Source organism: Fusarium oxysporum, chromosome 5 (genome assembly GCF_000149955.1).
Source record: "Fusarium oxysporum f. sp. lycopersici 4287 chromosome 5, whole genome shotgun sequence".
NCBI classification, from domain to species: Eukaryota; Fungi; Ascomycota; class Sordariomycetes; order Hypocreales; family Nectriaceae; genus Fusarium; species Fusarium oxysporum.
The window spans coordinates 1,415,130-1,432,336 of record NC_030990.1 but is presented as its reverse complement, the minus strand read 5'-3'; the positions used below and the strand labels follow the sequence as shown (position 1 = coordinate 1,432,336).

General features: G+C 49.3%; 10 protein-coding genes and 1 non-coding gene across 15 annotated transcripts; 4 read left to right on the top strand and 7 right to left on the bottom strand.

The window, feature by feature from the left end:
- The first annotated feature begins 43 nt into the window (after positions 1-43).
- On the top strand, positions 44-1,488 carry FOXG_01588 (uncharacterized protein). 2 transcript variants are annotated; one of them, XM_018378475.1, is made up of 3 exons: positions 76-560; positions 616-1,232; positions 1,326-1,488. In XM_018378475.1, exons 1-2 carry the CDS (start codon positions 346-348, stop codon positions 1,160-1,162), a joined length of 762 nt encoding a protein of 253 aa, XP_018234405.1. In that variant the 5' UTR covers positions 76-345; the 3' UTR covers positions 1,163-1,232; positions 1,326-1,488. The 2 variants fall into 2 exon arrangements, with proteins under 2 accessions (XP_018234404.1, XP_018234405.1); XM_018378474.1 differs by having other exon boundaries at positions 44-560; positions 616-1,488.
- On the bottom strand, positions 1,270-2,901 carry FOXG_01587 (uncharacterized protein). 2 transcript variants are annotated; one of them, XM_018378473.1, is made up of 4 exons: positions 2,725-2,895; positions 2,223-2,672; positions 2,019-2,162; positions 1,270-1,958 (listed from the first exon to the last, which is right to left on the bottom strand). In XM_018378473.1, exons 1-4 carry the CDS (start codon positions 2,776-2,778, stop codon positions 1,575-1,577), a joined length of 1,032 nt encoding a protein of 343 aa, XP_018234403.1. In that variant the 5' UTR covers positions 2,779-2,895; the 3' UTR covers positions 1,270-1,574. The 2 variants fall into 2 exon arrangements, with proteins under 2 accessions (XP_018234403.1, XP_018234402.1); XM_018378472.1 differs by having other exon boundaries at positions 1,270-2,162; positions 2,725-2,901.
- Positions 2,902-2,923: 22 nt separating this feature from the next.
- Positions 2,924-4,520, bottom strand: FOXG_01586 (uncharacterized protein). Its single transcript, XM_018378471.1, has 6 exons — positions 4,292-4,520; positions 4,001-4,239; positions 3,895-3,953; positions 3,583-3,839; positions 3,435-3,531; positions 2,924-3,385 (listed from the first exon to the last, which is right to left on the bottom strand). The coding sequence occupies exons 1-6, from the start codon at positions 4,311-4,313 to the stop codon at positions 3,157-3,159; spliced, it is 903 nt and encodes a 300-aa protein (XP_018234401.1). The 5' UTR covers positions 4,314-4,520; the 3' UTR covers positions 2,924-3,156.
- A 388-nt stretch (positions 4,521-4,908) lies between these two features.
- On the bottom strand, positions 4,909-4,979 carry FOXG_18141. Its single transcript has one exon. It is a non-coding gene; the product is annotated as a tRNA-Gly (tRNA).
- Positions 4,980-5,545: 566 nt separating this feature from the next.
- On the top strand, positions 5,546-7,702 carry FOXG_01585 (uncharacterized protein). The gene is made up of 2 exons (XM_018378470.1): positions 5,546-6,156; positions 6,222-7,702. Exons 1-2 carry the CDS (start codon positions 5,819-5,821, stop codon positions 6,871-6,873), a joined length of 990 nt encoding a protein of 329 aa, XP_018234399.1. The 5' UTR covers positions 5,546-5,818; the 3' UTR covers positions 6,874-7,702.
- FOXG_01584 (uncharacterized protein) lies at positions 6,226-7,533 on the bottom strand (the record flags this gene model as incomplete). The annotated part of the gene is made up of 3 exons (XM_018378469.1): positions 6,226-7,063; positions 7,115-7,189; positions 7,239-7,533. The coding sequence occupies 3 exons, from the start codon at positions 7,531-7,533 to the stop codon at positions 6,966-6,968; spliced, it is 468 nt and encodes a 155-aa protein (XP_018234400.1). The 3' UTR covers positions 6,226-6,965.
- Positions 7,703-8,212: 510 nt separating the features above from the next.
- FOXG_01583 (uncharacterized protein) lies at positions 8,213-8,921 on the bottom strand (the record flags this gene model as incomplete). Its single annotated transcript, XM_018378468.1, has 3 exons — positions 8,213-8,276; positions 8,329-8,687; positions 8,829-8,921. 3 exons carry the CDS (start codon positions 8,919-8,921, stop codon positions 8,213-8,215), a joined length of 516 nt encoding a protein of 171 aa, XP_018234398.1.
- Positions 8,922-9,492: 571 nt separating this feature from the next.
- Positions 9,493-12,625, top strand: FOXG_01582 (uncharacterized protein). 3 transcript variants are annotated; one of them, XM_018378466.1, is made up of 3 exons: positions 9,493-9,804; positions 9,860-10,073; positions 10,281-12,550. In XM_018378466.1, the coding sequence occupies exon 3, from the start codon at positions 10,815-10,817 to the stop codon at positions 11,991-11,993; it is 1,179 nt and encodes a 392-aa protein (XP_018234396.1). In that variant the 5' UTR covers positions 9,493-9,804; positions 9,860-10,073; positions 10,281-10,814; the 3' UTR covers positions 11,994-12,550. The 3 variants fall into 3 exon arrangements, with proteins under 3 accessions (XP_018234396.1, XP_018234397.1, XP_018234395.1); XM_018378467.1 differs by having other exon boundaries at positions 9,513-9,804; positions 9,860-10,149; positions 10,281-12,454; XM_018378465.1 differs by having other exon boundaries at positions 9,513-9,804; positions 9,860-12,625.
- A 168-nt stretch (positions 12,626-12,793) lies between these two features.
- FOXG_01581 (uncharacterized protein) lies at positions 12,794-14,435 on the bottom strand. Its single transcript, XM_018378464.1, has one exon. It carries the CDS (start codon positions 14,038-14,040, stop codon positions 13,054-13,056), a length of 987 nt encoding a protein of 328 aa, XP_018234394.1. The 5' UTR covers positions 14,041-14,435; the 3' UTR covers positions 12,794-13,053.
- A 167-nt stretch (positions 14,436-14,602) lies between these two features.
- On the bottom strand, positions 14,603-16,135 carry FOXG_01580 (uncharacterized protein). Its single transcript, XM_018378463.1, has 2 exons — positions 15,340-16,135; positions 14,603-15,285 (listed from the first exon to the last, which is right to left on the bottom strand). Exons 1-2 carry the CDS (start codon positions 15,793-15,795, stop codon positions 15,115-15,117), a joined length of 627 nt encoding a protein of 208 aa, XP_018234393.1. The 5' UTR covers positions 15,796-16,135; the 3' UTR covers positions 14,603-15,114.
- A 604-nt stretch (positions 16,136-16,739) lies between these two features.
- On the top strand, positions 16,740-16,859 carry FOXG_18140 (uncharacterized protein; the record flags this gene model as incomplete). Its single annotated transcript, XM_018398187.1, has 1 exon — positions 16,740-16,859. One exon carries the CDS (start codon positions 16,740-16,742, stop codon positions 16,857-16,859), a length of 120 nt encoding a protein of 39 aa, XP_018234392.1.
- Between the last annotated feature and the right edge of the window lie 348 nt (positions 16,860-17,207).

The following is a 17,207-nucleotide window of genomic DNA, read 5'->3' as shown; positions in this document are numbered from 1 at the left end:
TGCTGGTCGCGCTGCAACGACCCGAGCTAATAAGCTGTAGCAGTGGCCTAGGCATGGTGTTTTCTAGCAGGGGATCGCACTCCCTCATCTCTTTACATCAACAAATCTCATACCAAAGGGAGCAACCAAGCCCACCACGGCTTCGGCCAGGACGATATACATACTAACCAACAGGGACATTGTAGACGGGAAATTTTCTCTTTTGAAGTTTCGAGACATCGCAGAGAACTGGCCAGTCTTGCAGAACGTTCAAGAGACTGAAGGACATTCGACAAACAACAGAACCAAGCTCAAAATCACTATTGTCGGCAGCGGTTCACGTCTTCTAAACTCCAGACACCCAACATGGCCACTCCCGTCAGAACGACTACCATTGGCGGTCCTCCAGTGACCGACAGCCCAGGTACTTGGCGTCACCCACGACTCAACGAGATCGCCAGGCGTCGTAATGCGACGACCTTCTCCGAGAAGAATGTGCGCCAGATCGCCTATAATGTCATTGCGCTGCTAGGATTCTGGTCTGCGCAGCTCTTAGCCAAGCTTAACATTGGCTCTCAAGTGTGAGTTTTCGCGGACGTCTTTTGCGACCGACCAGCCGTTAACTCCAGTCTTTAGTGTTCCTAGCTCTTTTAGGATATACTTGAGCTGGGCATGGTTCATTCTCAACCTCATACCATTTATCAACATTGGCATCGCGTGTCTGCCCTTGATTCGACCGAAAGACGATCTCTCCGATATCCCTCTGACACCTGCTCAGCGCAAGCTGCTGGGCCTGGACCCCTCCTCGGCCGCCCCGACCCCCGATGCGAAGTTCAGCACGCCTCCTCGATACTCACGCACACCTTCCATAGGTGGCTCTGTTGGAAGCCGAGGAAGCTATGGCAGCTCACCTCTTTCTGGGCGAGGAAGTCCTCTCGTACAGGGAGCGGCTGGCTCACCGTTGGGCAGCCCTCTTTTCCAGAAGAGCGTCAACAGTTTCGGCAATGGAAGAAGGTCTTCTTTTGGATCAACGAGCCCATTTGCGGCTAGCTCTTCTGCCAACCTCTTCTCAGATCCTACCTCTCCCGGTTCCGCTGGAGGCAAGCGAACAAGTGTCGGGTTGAACAGCAAGTGGTTATACGAGAAGGGACGGCGACCGTCAGGTAATGCCTGGAACTTGTGATTCAGGGTTGAATAATGAAGGTAGACATTTTGGACAAGCACGTTCGTGATACAGGAAGGGCTCAAGCTATGTGAGTCTTGCTTGCCATTCGGCCGGGAGACACTGTGTTCAATGTGCATGGAATCTGGCCTATTAGAAACCCAATGTTGATATTCTTGTGAAGGGTTCGCAGCGGGAGCCAGAAAACTCCTCAATAACAAAACTAATGATTTACATACACCACCCGACTAGTGATTCAAGAAGATCGCTGCGGAGATACCAAACTGGGTATTCGATAAGCTCGAAACTGCACGGTTGTCTCATGCCAACATGCGTAGGGAGGCAGATATTCTTGAGAACATAGCATTTCTCATGCCTCTGCAGCCGCAATCGACCAGCAGAGGAACTGACAAAGATCCCAGGCCAAATCCATTCAGTGCATTCCAATCTTGACAACAGGACGACCCGTGAAAGCGTGAGCTTCTGACTTGGCCGCGATATCTTCTGCCTCCTCCATCGTGAGCAAAGTCAAATGACTGCGTATTCCATGCTGAACTACAAATTCCATCATCTCTCTAGTCTCATCCATACTACCATGGACTGTTCCCTTGACGAAAATCTCTCTCAGGATGAGATTCATAGGGTCGAATTTAAGACCATGCTCAGGAAAGCCAGCGGCGACTAATACTCCTCTTGGTTGCAAGCGTTGAGCAGCCCAGTCGTTGGCAGCATCGTCGCTGGTGCATACAATGGTAGCTTTGAGACCAATTCCATCGGTAAAATCAGAGATCTTCTGAATAGTTTCTGGGTCATCAAGCTTGAGTATGAGATCCGGTTGGAGGTGAGAGGGAACACCAGAAGCGAGCTTCAAACCAACCTCATGGTTGTCAATAGCCATCACCCTATAGCCTCGAGCCTTTGCGAATTGAATGCCCAAAATCCCAAGGCCACCTATACCGATGATGCCAATGGTCTCGCCCTTTGTTATATCTGCCTGGTTAATGGCATGCCACACAGTTGCCTGAGATTGGTTGTCAGCATAGCACGGGCAATAGAACACTTTCAGCTCTGGGCAACACACCCCGGCACACATCAAAGGGGCCGCCTGCTCAAAACCTATGCTGCCAGGCAAGGACACCACAGCACCATGCCAGGAAGCCATGTATTCGGCAAAGGCTCCATCACGACGAATGATGCCACACATAGTCCTATTATCACAGAAACGTGGATCGAGCGACCCAAGACTCTGCATAGCCCATTTGCATCCGTTGCAGCCTTGGCAAGGATCCATAAAGTTTGTGACTCCCACACGATCCCCTATATGCCATATCTCAGGTACATCAGAGCCAAGACCGACTATTGTTCCGGCTGGTTCATGAGAGCCGATGAAAGGCAATGATACCTGGGTTGTGCCATGATAAACCATGAGATCGGTGTGACAAAAGCCAGCGGCTGCTACACGGATGAGAACTTCATCGGGCTTTGGCTTGGGCACAGGGACATCATGGAGAAGGGTGTAGTTCTTATGAAACTAAATACGTCAACGGGTGCGAAAAGCACAAGGTCTAGGTAGACAACTTTACCTCAACCAGTCTTAATGCCTTCATCGTCTGAGGTACAGTAACATGGGCCGACATATTTCCCAATATTCTTGATAAAAAGTAATGGATGACAATGGTTGCAGGAGAATAGTCGTAGGGTTTATTTTGCGAACAATCAGACGAATTCTCCAGGTTAGGTGCAATCACAGTATGACAGATAAATGAGAGTAGCTTACAATAGAGACAGAATCGGAGCGGTGCGAATACAACAAAGTAGTGAGACAGCACATTACGTGATTCTCACGCTGACATGTCTTGGCTCTTCTTAATCAAGCCAGTCGCCATCATTCGTTATTTTGACCAGTTCAGTAATTCCCACGACGCATCATTCATGAACTCATATTGAGATTTCATTCATTGAACCAAGGATTACCCAGAGTGATCATATGTACAATTATCTAGCCTGTTTCGTGTTTATAACTTAGTCATGAAGCCACTCTTCTCATCCTCAAAGATGTTGGTGAGTGTTCCAATATGAGGCAGAATCTCAACCGCAAATTCGTCGCCGTGCCGGAGCGCATCCTTGGGGGTTCGGCCCATTCCAACACCTGCGGGGGTGCCAGTGACAATGACAGTTCCCGGAGGAAGTGTAGTGCCTTGAGACAGCCAGCTGATAATCTTAGGGACAGAAAAGATGAGGTCACTGAGTGAAGTTAGTGGGGAAGTTCGCATAACTGTGTGGTGCTACTTACTCAGTGCCGCTCTCCTGATACACTTCGCCGTTCTTTAACCCTCGCATGTGAAGCTTAGTAGGGTCTGTAATAAGAGATTTGAGAACCAGTGTTGGGCCTATAAAGGGAAATTGTTAGCTCAATCAACCATAACCTCAGATGAACTTACCTAATGGACAAGCCCCATCAAAGCTCTTTGAGAAGGACCATTGAGATTGGTTTAGCTGTTGAGTACGGCTGGAAACATCGTTGGCGGCAGTGTATCCAAGAACGTAGTCCAAAGCTTCGGCCTCGCTGACGTTCTTAGCCGTCTTACCAATTACCACAGCCAATTCTGCCTCGTAATCACCAGACTCGTCCACCTGGCTCAGCTTGGGAATGGTCCCACGAGCTGGCCAAGGATCCACGATTGTTGTCGCTGGTTTCCTATCTACAGGTCAACTCAAAGCCTAGTCTTGTATTACTGATCAGGCAGACTTACATGAAGATGACCGGGATTGCTGGGGGATCAAGTCCACATTCGGCAGCGTGCTTTCTGTACTAATGGCGAGTCAGATCCTGCGATTTCCAGAAGTAGCTTGACATACATTCAAACCGACACACCGAATAGTACCGATCTCATTTTGGGCAAGAGGGGACAGGACGCGGTCAATGGTTTCGGTAGTACCAGTCGAGGATCCTGGGGATAGGACTGATGAACCTGACCAAACATTGACAGCAACCTCTTGACCCTTGCGTAAGGCAGCACCAACATCAATATCCTTGTCTGCGGGCTGACCGATAAGGATCTTGGAAGGACTAGATCTTGGTACAAAGCGTACGAGACCTACAAGAGTTGTTAGGGTGATGCTTTAACGAACTTCAGATGATCTGCTTACGCTGGAGGGCAGATGAGGCCATAATATCTTCTGCGTATGACGTGGTTGGGGAAGTACTTAAGTTCAAAACAAATGAAGACAGGAACCAAGAGATCGAGGCCTTGGGCTCTTTATAAATGGCGGACTTAAGCCTAGCAACATTGAATGGACAAGTATTAATAAGGCCGGCTTCGGCATGTTGATGTCCATGTAACAACGTGCGGGAACTGGGGTCCCGGCGGGGAGATGCCGGACTGCTATCGGTTCGGGTAGAAGCCCCGGAGGGAACTACTGGAAAGTCAAGAACATACATAACTACATATAGATTGTATGCATAAGGTATAATTGCCCATCGACATACTGGCAGGTAGCTAGGCAATTGACAGTTTAAAATCGGACGAAACGGAGTTTTTCTACAAGATATTAAATATAAGTAATTAAAGCAAACACACTCTTCTATTTCATCCTCTGTATTTGCTAGTCTTAAGGCAGCATACCTATATCAGAAGATGGAACACGGCAACACAAGCAAACCACCTGCATTTTGATCAGGGACGGTACTATATTAAGCACTACTGCCATGACTGATATTGGTCGAGGGCCCAAAAAGACATGAACCCGCAAGACGCAAAAGACAATGCGTGATCCGAGAATCGAACTCGGGACCCTCCCATGGGAGAGGAGGATTTTACCACTAAACTAATCACGCTTCTATTTGTTAATAGATGCGAGAGTTGATAGCCTTTGTAGGAAATGGATGCTGAACTGCATTCTGTGTAACGAGAAATTGCTATCTGCCTACCTATGTTGAAGAGTTGAGACGGAGCAAACAGGTGATTGCGAGCTTCTTATATCAGTCGAAGCTGATAGGATCCGCCTATGACTTGCTTAAGATCGTCTTGTGGGGCAGAAACGAACCTTACTGTATTAGTTTTAACTCTCTTCCGCCACAACGCTGACTTTAGCCCAACATAAGCAATATGGATCGAAGCTCAAAGTACCGTGTTTGCATGCAAGTTCGGTATATAATCTAATCAGTTGCTATAAGCAGGAGGGATGAGGGACGGCATAACATTCCAAGTTTTGGCATACCGGTACTGGATGTTGACACGGCACCAAAGAGGGTAAAGGCCAGCTGGGACTTACGCTGTCTACGTCTGGGAAGTTGATGCACTTCCAGTAGACAATATATCCTGCAGTGGTACAGCCTTTGATAGTATAAAGCTGGCCCAGGGTAGAGTTTGGATTCCAAGAGCGAGGTTCGTGTGGTTCTCACGTCAAGGCAAGGAGAGAAAAGTCCTTACGGAGGGGCTTCTATCTAGCCTGAGCCATTACCAAAGTGGACCTTTCTTGTGGACCTCCAGCTTGAAGCTTCGGGTACGTACTGGCCATGGCCAACCTGTGCCCCTCCACCAACAGTCGCCCACCTGAGCTGCAACACCTCGCCTCAATATCGTTAGGTATTCTACGTCACTACATTTCTTCTGGTCACATCGCCGCCAATCCACAAAGCTTTCCTCAAGTCACTCACCCTACAAACGCCTTACCATGGCCAGCAAGGTTGACCGCATAGTTGCCCGGCTACAGGCCAAGATCGAAGAGGGCGATTATTACGAAGCTCAACAGCAGACCCGTGTCGCGGCATCTCGTTATATCAAGACTTCCAACTGGCCTGCCGCGATCGATATCCTCTCCAATGTATCCCAAGCTTTGCTGCGCGCGGGGCAGGGTGGTAGTGGAGGAGATCTGTGTGCTATGCTGGTTGACGTCTACAAGCAGGCAGAACTCAAACCTGATGCTACCGCCAAGGGTAGACTATTGACCTGTCTGCGACTATTCGAGGCTGGCGAGCCTACGAGGAAGAAGTTTATCGGTGAAATCATAGCGTAAGTGCTACATCGTTGTCTTGATGAGATATCGCGAACGAGCATACTGACATTATTGGGGAAAGTTGGTCAGCAAAATTTGGCGAATATCCAGCTGGAGATCCTGAGCTTCACCATGTCGCTGGCTCACTATATGCTGAGGAGCACGATACATACGAGGCCGAGAAACATTTGATATTGGGGACCAAGGACTCGCCCGAGATTCTGACAAAGATGGAATATAATTGGTACAAGGAGAGCGAACCTCATCAAGCGGCTCTCTTCGCCGGCCGCGCAGTTCTCCCATATCTCCTCGTTGGCAATGTTCGTGCTGCCAATACCTGCTACCGCCTCTTCACCAGCTCCCTCTCCAACGATAACCCGAACCTTGGTGTCCAAGACGTATCGAGCTCTGCTGGTGACATCCGCATCTTCCCAAGCCTGCCTCTACTCAACTTTCTTGGCTTTCTCCTTCTTGCTATTCAACGCGGCGCACCCGAACTCTACCGTGCTTTGGTGTCCAAGTATGCCACACAAATCAACGAGGCGGGATCATGGGCCGAGGCGCTTGAGATGGTTGGAGAGATGTACTTCGGCCTGTCCAAGCCTCGACAAAGCAACCCCCTTATGGATATGATGAGCGGTTTCTTTGGCGGTGGTGGTGGCCAACCAGAAAAGCCAAAGCGTAAGCAGGTTACGCAACGGCAAGATGCCCCCGCAGCGGAAGGTCTAGACTAGACGATTTGATCTGTGGGGTTGGATGATGGTATACCATATTACCTTGAGAAAAACATAGACAGCAGGCGTTGTAAGGTAAATAAAAGACTGGGCTAACCACGGGGCTGTTCTTCTGGTTCAAACATCCAATTATCTTCGGCAAGGGCTGCCACTTTGGCTCGTAGACTTGCTCTCACAGCTTCAAGAAGTTCTATTGCGGCGTTAATAAGATGAGAATAACAAAGACAAGCCCATGTCGCACCTTCAGGTTGTTCGGTCATAGCATGACGATGCATCTGGTGATGTTTAACTGCTTCTGCCAGACGTTGTCTTTCCTCTACTCGCATTTTAGCATTGGTAGATCTCTAGTCCTGCGCATGTCTTACTCTCACACTCTTGCCTATGATCTAGGGGCAACTCATCCTCGTCTTCCATCATCGGTGTCGGAGGGTCTCCGAGCTCAATTTCTCCGTGCTTATCGCGAACTACGATCTCAGATGTATCAGATAAAATATCGACGTCTGAATGCAGTGTTTCGGCAGACGTAGAAGTCGATCCAGCGGTAGGTCGCCGGGTCAACTGGTTTTGGAATAGATTACGACGAACGCCTGCTGAAGAGGCGCCGTTGCGAGAGCGGGGAACCCCCGTGCCATTCGTTGTTGTCCGTGTTCGATCTGCCATCGCGAAATCTTCAATTTTGTTGGCCGTTGTGATATGAAAGAAATGTAACTATCCAAGAAGTTGAAGGTGATCAAAAATTGGTTATGTAAAGTCAGATGTTATGTCACCTTCTGTTGACTTTCTGTGGGGTGTCCCGGGGTGTCTTCGTCTAGTCATCTTAGCTGCTTCAGCCTATCTGGCCAGGGCAATTGCACAAACATTTGTGCCTACCTCCAACAAGCATGCAAAGAGCTCAGTATCACTCGCACGACTACCGAGTAGGCAATTAATAAGCTCCTCACTTTGGGTATCTGCTCAAATTCACGTAGTCTCATGCTTCTGGACACCCGCTGCCTCCAAGCTCAAAAGTCAGGATTGCATTCAACGTGTAATAGCCCCCCTAACTCCGTCCTTACAAACGTTAACTCTGAACCATGCTTATTTCAGAAAAAGGTATATACTCGACATGTACCGATGATAGTCGAGTTGTGTTCAGGTATGTTGTCGCCAGTACTATTTGCCATGTGCTCCTAGATGTGGAACATCAGTAGGGCGACCATGTGCCATTGGTGTAATATGCTGTAAGCTCTGTCTCTTAATCGTACAGCTTGTCTTCATCTCCAAGAATGCAGCCTAACCCATCAATACGCCCCAGCATCATCCGAATTCGAAAGTTTCTTCCGGTCGGTTTGCGGTGTTCCTACAGGGAGAGGTTGTAAGAGTACTCGTCTTCCATGTTCTGGCTGATCCAAAGGACGACGGAGCTGTGCGGAATTAGTGAAAACAATCGATTTCCTGGGGTAAGATTCTTCTTACCTAACGCCAACAAGAGCGTTACTGAGCACATTCTCAATTCCCATACCCAGAGCAGGCATAGCGACGCTGGGCACAACAAACTTGAGAACAAAAACGGTGACACCACCAGCCATTCCACCAGCGAGAGCAGCAAAACCTAAGAACAGGACCACGCGAGCCTTCCACGCTACCCCATTTCCACTGTAGCTGAAGGAATCGGCGCTTAAGCGTTGCTTTTCGACTGAATTGATGATAAGCATGCCCAAGCTAGAGAAAATAAAGGGCAGCCAGTCAACAAACTTGACATGGATATCGGAGCCGTTGCGTGATGACTTGGACCAAACTGCGGAATCGAGCATGATGTAAAAGGCGATGGAGAACTAAAGCGCACCAGGTGGTGAGTACCAAAACTATTGACAAAGCGGGCGCATGAAGTCGCGCATGATGCATTGAGAGAGCCATGCAATGAAGAAGAAACGCCAAATACTCAAGCAGGGGACACTTTTATAGGTTCAACGTACAATAGCTCCGGCGCTGTAGACACCAGCATTTCGGGCCCAAACCGTGTTAAGCCACTCAGGCCGTCGAAACTTCCAAAGGCGCTCTTCCTCCATGGCTAGAGATTATGTGCGTTGCGAGAGGCTTGATTCTTGTAGTAAAGGTGTCTGATGTTGCAGGATCGCTGATCGTTGGCGAATGATAGTGTTGACGATGCTTGGGACTGGAGGCTGACAATGACGAGGCTCACGCGTGGACGGGACCGGCCTTGCTTTAGCGCCAGTGAAGATCACGTGATCTATCACTGAGCAGACCCACACAACCTGGAAGTGCGACTTCGTGAAGTGGGTCGTGGTCGTGGAGACATCCGCGTGGCTGGGTGTCATAAACTGCAAAACACAAGAATCCACTCGCGGAGACGCAAAAGATCCCCGTTGTAGAGAGCCATGTCACATTGATTACCCCGCTGGTCGGTGCGATGCTCACTCCGCTCACGCAGGACCCTGAAAACAATGGAGTTGAGCTGCGGATAGTGACGAGTATCACCTTGGGTTATGTACACAGGGTCTTGTAGATACTCAGGGCATATGTAAGGGACCGAAATATGATGTTGTGGCGCACATGATATTGATGACAGCCAAACTCTATTCAAATAAATATTGTAGGGAGCAGCATTCTCGCCGTTGAAACATTTCACTTTGTATGCCGTTTCAACGGTGTCTAACGGTTCGGATACAGCATCTCTATCTGCAAGATAACGCATCAAGAAAGGGTAGTGACAGGAAGCCACTCTAACGATGCCCAACCGTCGCGAATCAGGCATACACCTAAGTATTCGTCAAATGTAACAGGATATTGACAATCAATCGTGCCTGTTACGTTCATAGCCGGACAACGAGAGATGCTGGGTACCTGTCATGCATTTACTTGCATGTACACACCATGCTTTGGAGCAACCATTAGACTAGGCTCTCAGGCACAACACTAAGAGCCATCGAGGTTCGTGGGCCAAAACAGCCAGCCGCTGGGGATTCAAAGCTGACCACCATACAAGCGTGGCGAGCCGTGTCTGCCACTAAATGAATCTAGAGTGTTAATAGCCGCTGGACACTCAAAACAATTGCCGCATTAGCCTCTATTAATAAAGACCGCGGTTCTCCTGATATTTGCAGTGTTGCTAATGTTTTTCAGACAGACGCTATTGAACATGGGCGAATGAGATCCTCCCAACAACACCTGGTCTAGACCTATTCGATCTTAAACATCAGGTGCACCATTCTCCTTTTTACTGGCCTGCCCTTCGCAAACACCTGGCCCACGCATTGACAGGCAGGCATTAGGAAGGTGCAGCAAGCCCCAGTCCCTGCCCGCTTCTGCCTCTGTCGTGCGACCCCGTCTTTTCAGTCCCTTCCCCATCCCATCGCTTCAACCCGATCTTCACTCTATCATACAATTGCTAACGCGATTTTTGGTAGTGCGTCTCGCCCACTCGCTCGCTCACCTATGCAGTTATTACATTCTTTATTTCTTTCTTAGTGCTTGTTGTATTCTTTCGTTCGAGTTACGGGAGGCCGGCACAGATAACCGCCGCTTCACTAATTACCCATCTCTCGCTTGCTATCTTCACTCCGCGCCCCCCTTGCCAGGACAGGACGCGGTATATCCCTTCAGACGTACTCATAACTATCGAGCAATAAGTCGCCTCCTACTTCCAGGTTCTCGAAGAAAACACGCCTGTTTTTCTAGGCGCTATTTCATAACGGGAGCATACATCTGCTAAATCAAGGCTCGACCTCCCCCTTTGACATTCCTAAGCATCCTCGATATACGCAACTTATCTCACCCGCCCTTGATCGATCTCAAAACGAAATTTCACACAATCATTCGGTTTTTCCCAACGCCTGTCTCACGAGAGATCCTTCTCCAACAATACTTGACATCGATTTCAAGGACGTATTTTGTTTGGAGAACCATTCTTAGAGATAGCCGTTTGAAACGACTAGTTCAGCATGAGACCGATCAACTACCTACCGAGACCGGACCTTTTGGTCTCGGTGTTTGCCTCCGTTTCACTGTATGGTGGCCTGGCTATGGCCCAAGATACCAAGGATGACCCCAAGAATAATGACCCATCTGCTGTTCCTGAGGCGACCGATTCGAAGAATAGCGATGCCAATAAACCCACCAATACAGCTGCTGAGCCAGCTAGTACTGAGACGAAAGATAACGCGAAGCCTGCGTCAACGAAAGACGAGCAGCCTTCGAAAACGGAGGAAAAAGAAAAGTCCAAGTCTACTGCGAAAGAGGATCAGGCCAGTACTGCAACAGGAGAGGGTCCAACCAAAACCAAAGACATTCAGTCCACAATCACATCCATCGCCTCTTCTGGCACGGAAGAAGCTATGCCTACCTTGACAAGATACAAGCCAATTCCTACTTATCCAGCTCCTTCTGTTCCCCCTACTAACAACGCTCCTTTCATGCGGCACTCGAGTGCCCCTGACGGAACCGTATTTATTGCAGTTGGGGCTATCCTTGGCGCTCTTGGGCTCGCCATCCTACTCTGGCGTCTTATCGTTGGCATCCTCCTTCATCGGTCTGTTGAGCGAGCAGCCAAGGCCCAACATGACGAGAACGCAAAGACAGGCTTTCCTGCGCCCCCTGCGCCCTTCTACAAATACACTGATACCGGATCGACAATGTCTCTCTCTGCTGGTCGCGGCGTGCGACGAACCACCCGTGGACCTGTTCTGTCGTCAACCCCTAGCGCCTCCAATCTGTTTTTCTCCCCAACTGCCGCAGCATCAGGCAATGGGACTGGCAATCGTGGCTCTGCATTTTTGCCATCTGGCTTTTATGCGGCTGGCACCAGCTCTCCCGGTGGCCAGCATGATAATAACATCAGCATGACCAACTTACGCCCTGATTCTCGCGGTCACTTTGGCACTCCTTCACGACATACCTTAAATCCAAGTCCTCCAGAGTCACCTTCATTCCAAGGCCGAAGGGACATCAGCAACTCGACCCTCAATCTCAATCGACCACCAAGTCAACGCGCCCCTAGTGCGTTCCTTGAAGATCTTCTCGCTGACGATCCTTCGAGTCTGCCGCCTCCACATATGCCTGCTTCGACTGCCAGGCGCTCATCGTATGGCAGTGGCTCCCCTGGCGCGCACAACCGAATCTAAACCGGTATCAAGCGACTTCTATCATGGAAAACTTTACATGCGAGCGATATCATGCTTAATCGTCCTTGTTACCAGAGAAAACATTTGGTGTTACAGGAGGGGCGTCACCTTCGAATCATTTTGCAACAGCGGCGTCAAGAGAATGGCATTTTTCTCATCGGGATATGGTTTGCGGATAATTCGATACTCAGTCATGAGAGGACACAGGTGTAATGATCCTCGGTAATGTGTACGTGGGGGTTACGAGTAGAGTTTTGGGTTATTGTCGACGATGGAATAGTTCAGCATGGCTGTAAGCAATGGCGTAGCTTCGAGCCCTGACCCCGTCCACTGTCAGAACACCAAAGTTCTACTCTATGTTTGGATAACTTGGGGGAGTTAACGGTTTTGATCCATACTCCAGAAATAGCTTCTGGCTTTCTTAGTACATAATCCTCTTCAACATGACATATTCATCTCCATCTGTCTTCGAGCCAACCGAGTTTGATTCTGTGACTAATGGCAACCAAACCTGGGAGATTACCATGAATTTGATAGGTGACGGTACACCAATCGTGGTAATTCTAGAAGTTACGGTATGAAAGAGCAACGTTGAACAAGTGCGATGTTTCCTTTTTACGAGAACACGTTTGTCCCATCGTTAAACATCTACCTATACAGGTTTGCTCTCACGACTGAGCGAAGTTAGACATATTGCAATCAAAATCAGTAGTTGCCAATATAACATAGCTTTATGTGATAAATCACTCCTGTATTTCACAGGGAGAGGCTACAGGTAAGGAGCGCCATGACTATGAACTGACTGCACTCATATTACGCCGTATGTTGTATGTTAAAGGTAGACCGTTCATACTATTATATGCTCATCATCGTACACTCTATTGCATTCTTCGCCCCGTACCACGTAACGCCCCATTCCTAATATTCCGCTTTAGCCGACTCCATGCTCCATGGCTGTTGGTCCCACAAGATGTATCGTTCTTCATTATGCATTAATAAGGTATTTCATCCTCGAATCCTGCCCTGCCTGCGCCTTGGCCAACCAAGGGGCATAAACAATCTAAGCTCGGGAGGTCATTGTAGCCCTTTCTCCTCCGATATTATCATTCAGCTGTTCTTTGTTACTGTGCCCTTCCAGAGACCGTCTTTCCGGATGCTCATCAACAGATACGCTGTAAACCGAATCACGGTTGTCATACTGAGGCTGTTTCGGCTTTGATTGCTCCTTTTCTTTTCGTTCTTCCTCTTCCTGCTGCCTTTCTAGCTCCTCGATCTCTTTGACAGTCTTTTTGCTTGACTCGACATCCTCTTCCGCCTCTGCCAGTAGTAATCTTACTCTTTCGATCCTCGTCATGGCGCCTTCTAGTTTATCCAGACGTCTTCGTTTCTCTTGATCTCGTCGCTCCAGCTCATCCACGCGCTGTTCTAGCTTTGCTCGTGCCCGCCTCTCTTCGGCGACCATTTCATTTGCCTGCTCGAAGAGGGCAGCGCTAAGCTCCTCAACCTCCTGGCTGGTAGCTGCAACCTTGCCTTCGGCTTCCTTGCGCAAGCATTGTTCTCGATTGAGCGCCTCCAGAAGATCTTCGGCTGATGGAGATGGCGGGGGTTGCAATTGTTGTGGGCGGTGCGATTGGCTGCTTATGGAACGCTGGTTGGAAGGTCGGGAGGGGTTGGTGTCGATATGGGGAAGTTCGTGTGACTTGCGCGGGGAGAGGAAAGATGATAGCCGACTGGTGCCGCTTTGTAGGAATGACATGCGAGGGTTTGTAGGCGTCGCAGGAAGTTGCTTCTGAGTTGGAGATGAGGGTAGCTGAGCGCGCAAATTGGCAAGTTCATCTTCGTAATCGGCCCAGCGATCGACGGCGGCAGTGGCCTTCTCATTGAGAAGACGGACCTGGTTTTCGAGGTCTTCGATACGGGCCTGGGCCTCAAGTAGTTGAACTTGGCTGTGATCGAGAGGTAATGAGTAGCCACAGCCCGGGCAGCACGGCGTAGAATCAGCAGAGAGAGTGGGCGCTGCCATTGTCATGACCATTGTCGTTGACATGGCCGGCGCACATATGATGTTGTATGTGAGCCGTCGGCGGTTACTGAAGATGCAAGGCGGACGTTAGGAGAGGTTTATAGTTGCAATAAGCCATACAATCACTGAGAATATGCCAGCGAAGCAATTATTACCACCAAGGGATGAATATAAAAGTCGTGGGTGTTGTTTCAAAAAGAAAGGTTTCAATGAATACAGGGATAGTCAGCTCAAGTGTCCCTATTTTTGTCGCTGAACCGAATGCGGGCAGTGGCTTTGGCGCCTTGGACACGCGATAGCATGAGGGGCGGGGAGGCGCTTGGGCGGCTGAGCAGGCGATTTCAGTGGCGCGTGTCGTGGTGATCAGGGTCCAGTCGTGGCAGGGTATTTTAGACTACGAAACAAATGGCGTTTCTTGTATCCCAACGCATGTTACAGTAGTTAATCGAGACATTGCGAGTTGATGTTATTTACGTTGATTTCTTCACGTACCAAGACCAGGCAGTTGATTTACCTATCTGCTTTGTTTAGGTAGTCATTTGTTCCACTAATGGAGCAAAGACATAGACAATCAAGTGTCAAAGAACAACAAACGACATTGCATGACTCAATCTCGTAACAAATTGCTGTTGGAATGAATAAACAGGGTCACGTCACGTCACCATATCTAATCATGTTACATCGCATGCAATAACTCTGGGAACGCGCTTCTCAGGTGGTATGAGCTTTGGATCAAGTTTCTAAGTTGATTCTAGGGCAGGCCCAACTCATTATCGTCCGGCGGTCCTGGGCTCAATTCTCGTCATTGTGGATTCTTCTTCGAGTCCCGTCTGTTTTATCGGATTTGAGCAACGAGTTCAGCCAGACGAATTGGCATTTATGCGAGAAGCCTCGCGTCATGAGATGACGACTGAAAGCCATAGTATGAATGGAATCCTGTGGCTATAATGACGAACGAGTGCCTTGTTTCCTGTAGAATATAGAGTTTGTGTGTGCTCTTGTTCCACGGCGGACAGGTCTCCTAGCCAGATTATTCTGAGACAAGCGATGTCGGGTGTCCTTGTTGTATCAGGGCAGCTCTCAAACAAAACTGCAAGCTCAGCTTGGCTTTGCAACCTTTCGAGGCTCGCAAATGCCTGTTTCGGGATCTCTGTATTCTTTCCAACTGATAGGGACCATATCATTACCCGCCTCACTCGTAGCCATAACAACGCCCAGCTCGTTTGAAGCCGTCGATAGGTAGTAGTTGGCCTGGTCTCCGAGAGAAATCTAGCACGAATATGTCAACACCACCACCCTATACGAAGGAGTAGGGAAACTCACCACTTGCGCGCGGACGATGTCGCCAGGCTTAAAGGACTCGTAAATCTTAACCTTATCCTTTTCTGTTGCCCTCACGTCTTGCACTCTGATCACACCCTGCCACTCTGTCTGCAAAACTGTGTCGCCAACTTGCTGAATCACCACAATGGCTTGCTTTGGCATCAGGCGCAGGACACGCGCGAGGACAATATTCTCGACGTCGGGCAGTATCTCGCGCTTGCGGCCATGTCGGGAAACGGAAATAGTAGCAAGCTCCTCTGTCGTAGGTGCAGTGATCTTGTTGAGACGCTTTTGAGGGCCGGGGTTCTTTGTCGGGGGTGTCACGGTGACTCGGCCAAGCAGAGAAGAAACAACATTGCCTTCGTAAACATGTGTACCGGCCCCGGGCGCAAATTTGGTGACCGGGCCTAGGACATTGCCGGGCAGGGCAACGGAGGGAATGTCGTCGACAGCCATAACCCTCGATTTAGGTGCTTAGGTGAGCTTGCGGTGAAGGGTGTGAAGGCTTTGCTTTATTCAGCTCCCGCGTGGGTGAATATGCCTATTCACCGGAAGTCGTCAGCTCAATCTTTGCGGAATATCGGAGTTGGGTTTTGGATGACGAAAGCTCAATTCAGCCTTGCAGTAATGCAGTCTCATTGCATCCAGACTTTGCTGAAATTCTCCCAATCCATCGGGACGGCTTTCAATTGCGGGGCCGACATTGGAGCTTGTGTTATGTAAGCGCCAAAGTGGTGCTTAAGTCCCTGCCGACTAACTCCGTCCTACACATAACTGAGTCCGCCGAATCGGAGCCGAGCTTTCATGCAAGAACACTATTTGACGACGAGTCTATCGGATCTTTATGTTCCTCCTCGCTTACACGATGCAATGCAGTAGTCCGGCTACTAAGAGATGCATGGGCGGGGAAGCGGTAAGGTCTTTTGGGCATGGAGACATAGGCTTCGTCATGGAAGCAGGACAAGGCAAATGCTGAGCTACCATACCTCGGATTCGAGGTCACCAGACCAAAGAGCCGTTATGTTGTGCATGGCATGACAAGGTGGTTATGCTGAGTGACTGCCCAGACTCCCCAAAGACTCTGGTCCTAAGTCGGTTATCAACTCATCTCGAATGAGTTGGTCTAGATTCTAGCCATGGTTTTGGGTACAGTCACAACGTGTTTACCATTCATCGACCGCGCTGAGCAACCAAAGTCGAAGAATTCAGCTTGTAGCATTCGACTTGTTCAACCGTCAGTGCTCGACAACCTCAGCTTGTACGATGCGTATTACGCCCGTTTAAACGGGCTGAACTGGCAACATCTCCCAGCAACAGTTGCCAATCCAGGTAACTTGGCACAATGACACGTCCTAAAATCTATAAAACGCAGATGTATGGTGCCTCCTGGAGTTCGAGGAATGGCTTCTAGTGCAAATAGTGGAGGAGGTGGTTCCGCGCGGGATCTCCACACCCACGCCCACACCCCTTGGCAAAAACTGGCTAATGAGAGGTACTTCGTTTTCGTTCAAAGATCCTAAAAGGATGTTTTGCTGGTCAGAGCTTACCTAGTATACGCGGAAACTGCACGAGTTCCAGAGCGAGAGGCCGAGCCGAAGAGCATCCATCATGATGTTATTCTCGACGAACCGAGCCACTTTCGGCCCAGGTCTCTGTTTCCATTCAATCGCTTTGTGTCTTCTCTGTTGTTACAACCGCCATTTACAGAGTTGTCAGAGTCAATCCGGTGACTCATTGCTTGTTATTCCATCATGAGACTCTCATAGCCGTCATCGAAACTGTAACGAATCCATCCTTCACGTCACAGGCACCGGCCCCCTTGGCGCTATCTCCGCGTGGCAGGCACCCAGGTTTATTGCCGTAATCCG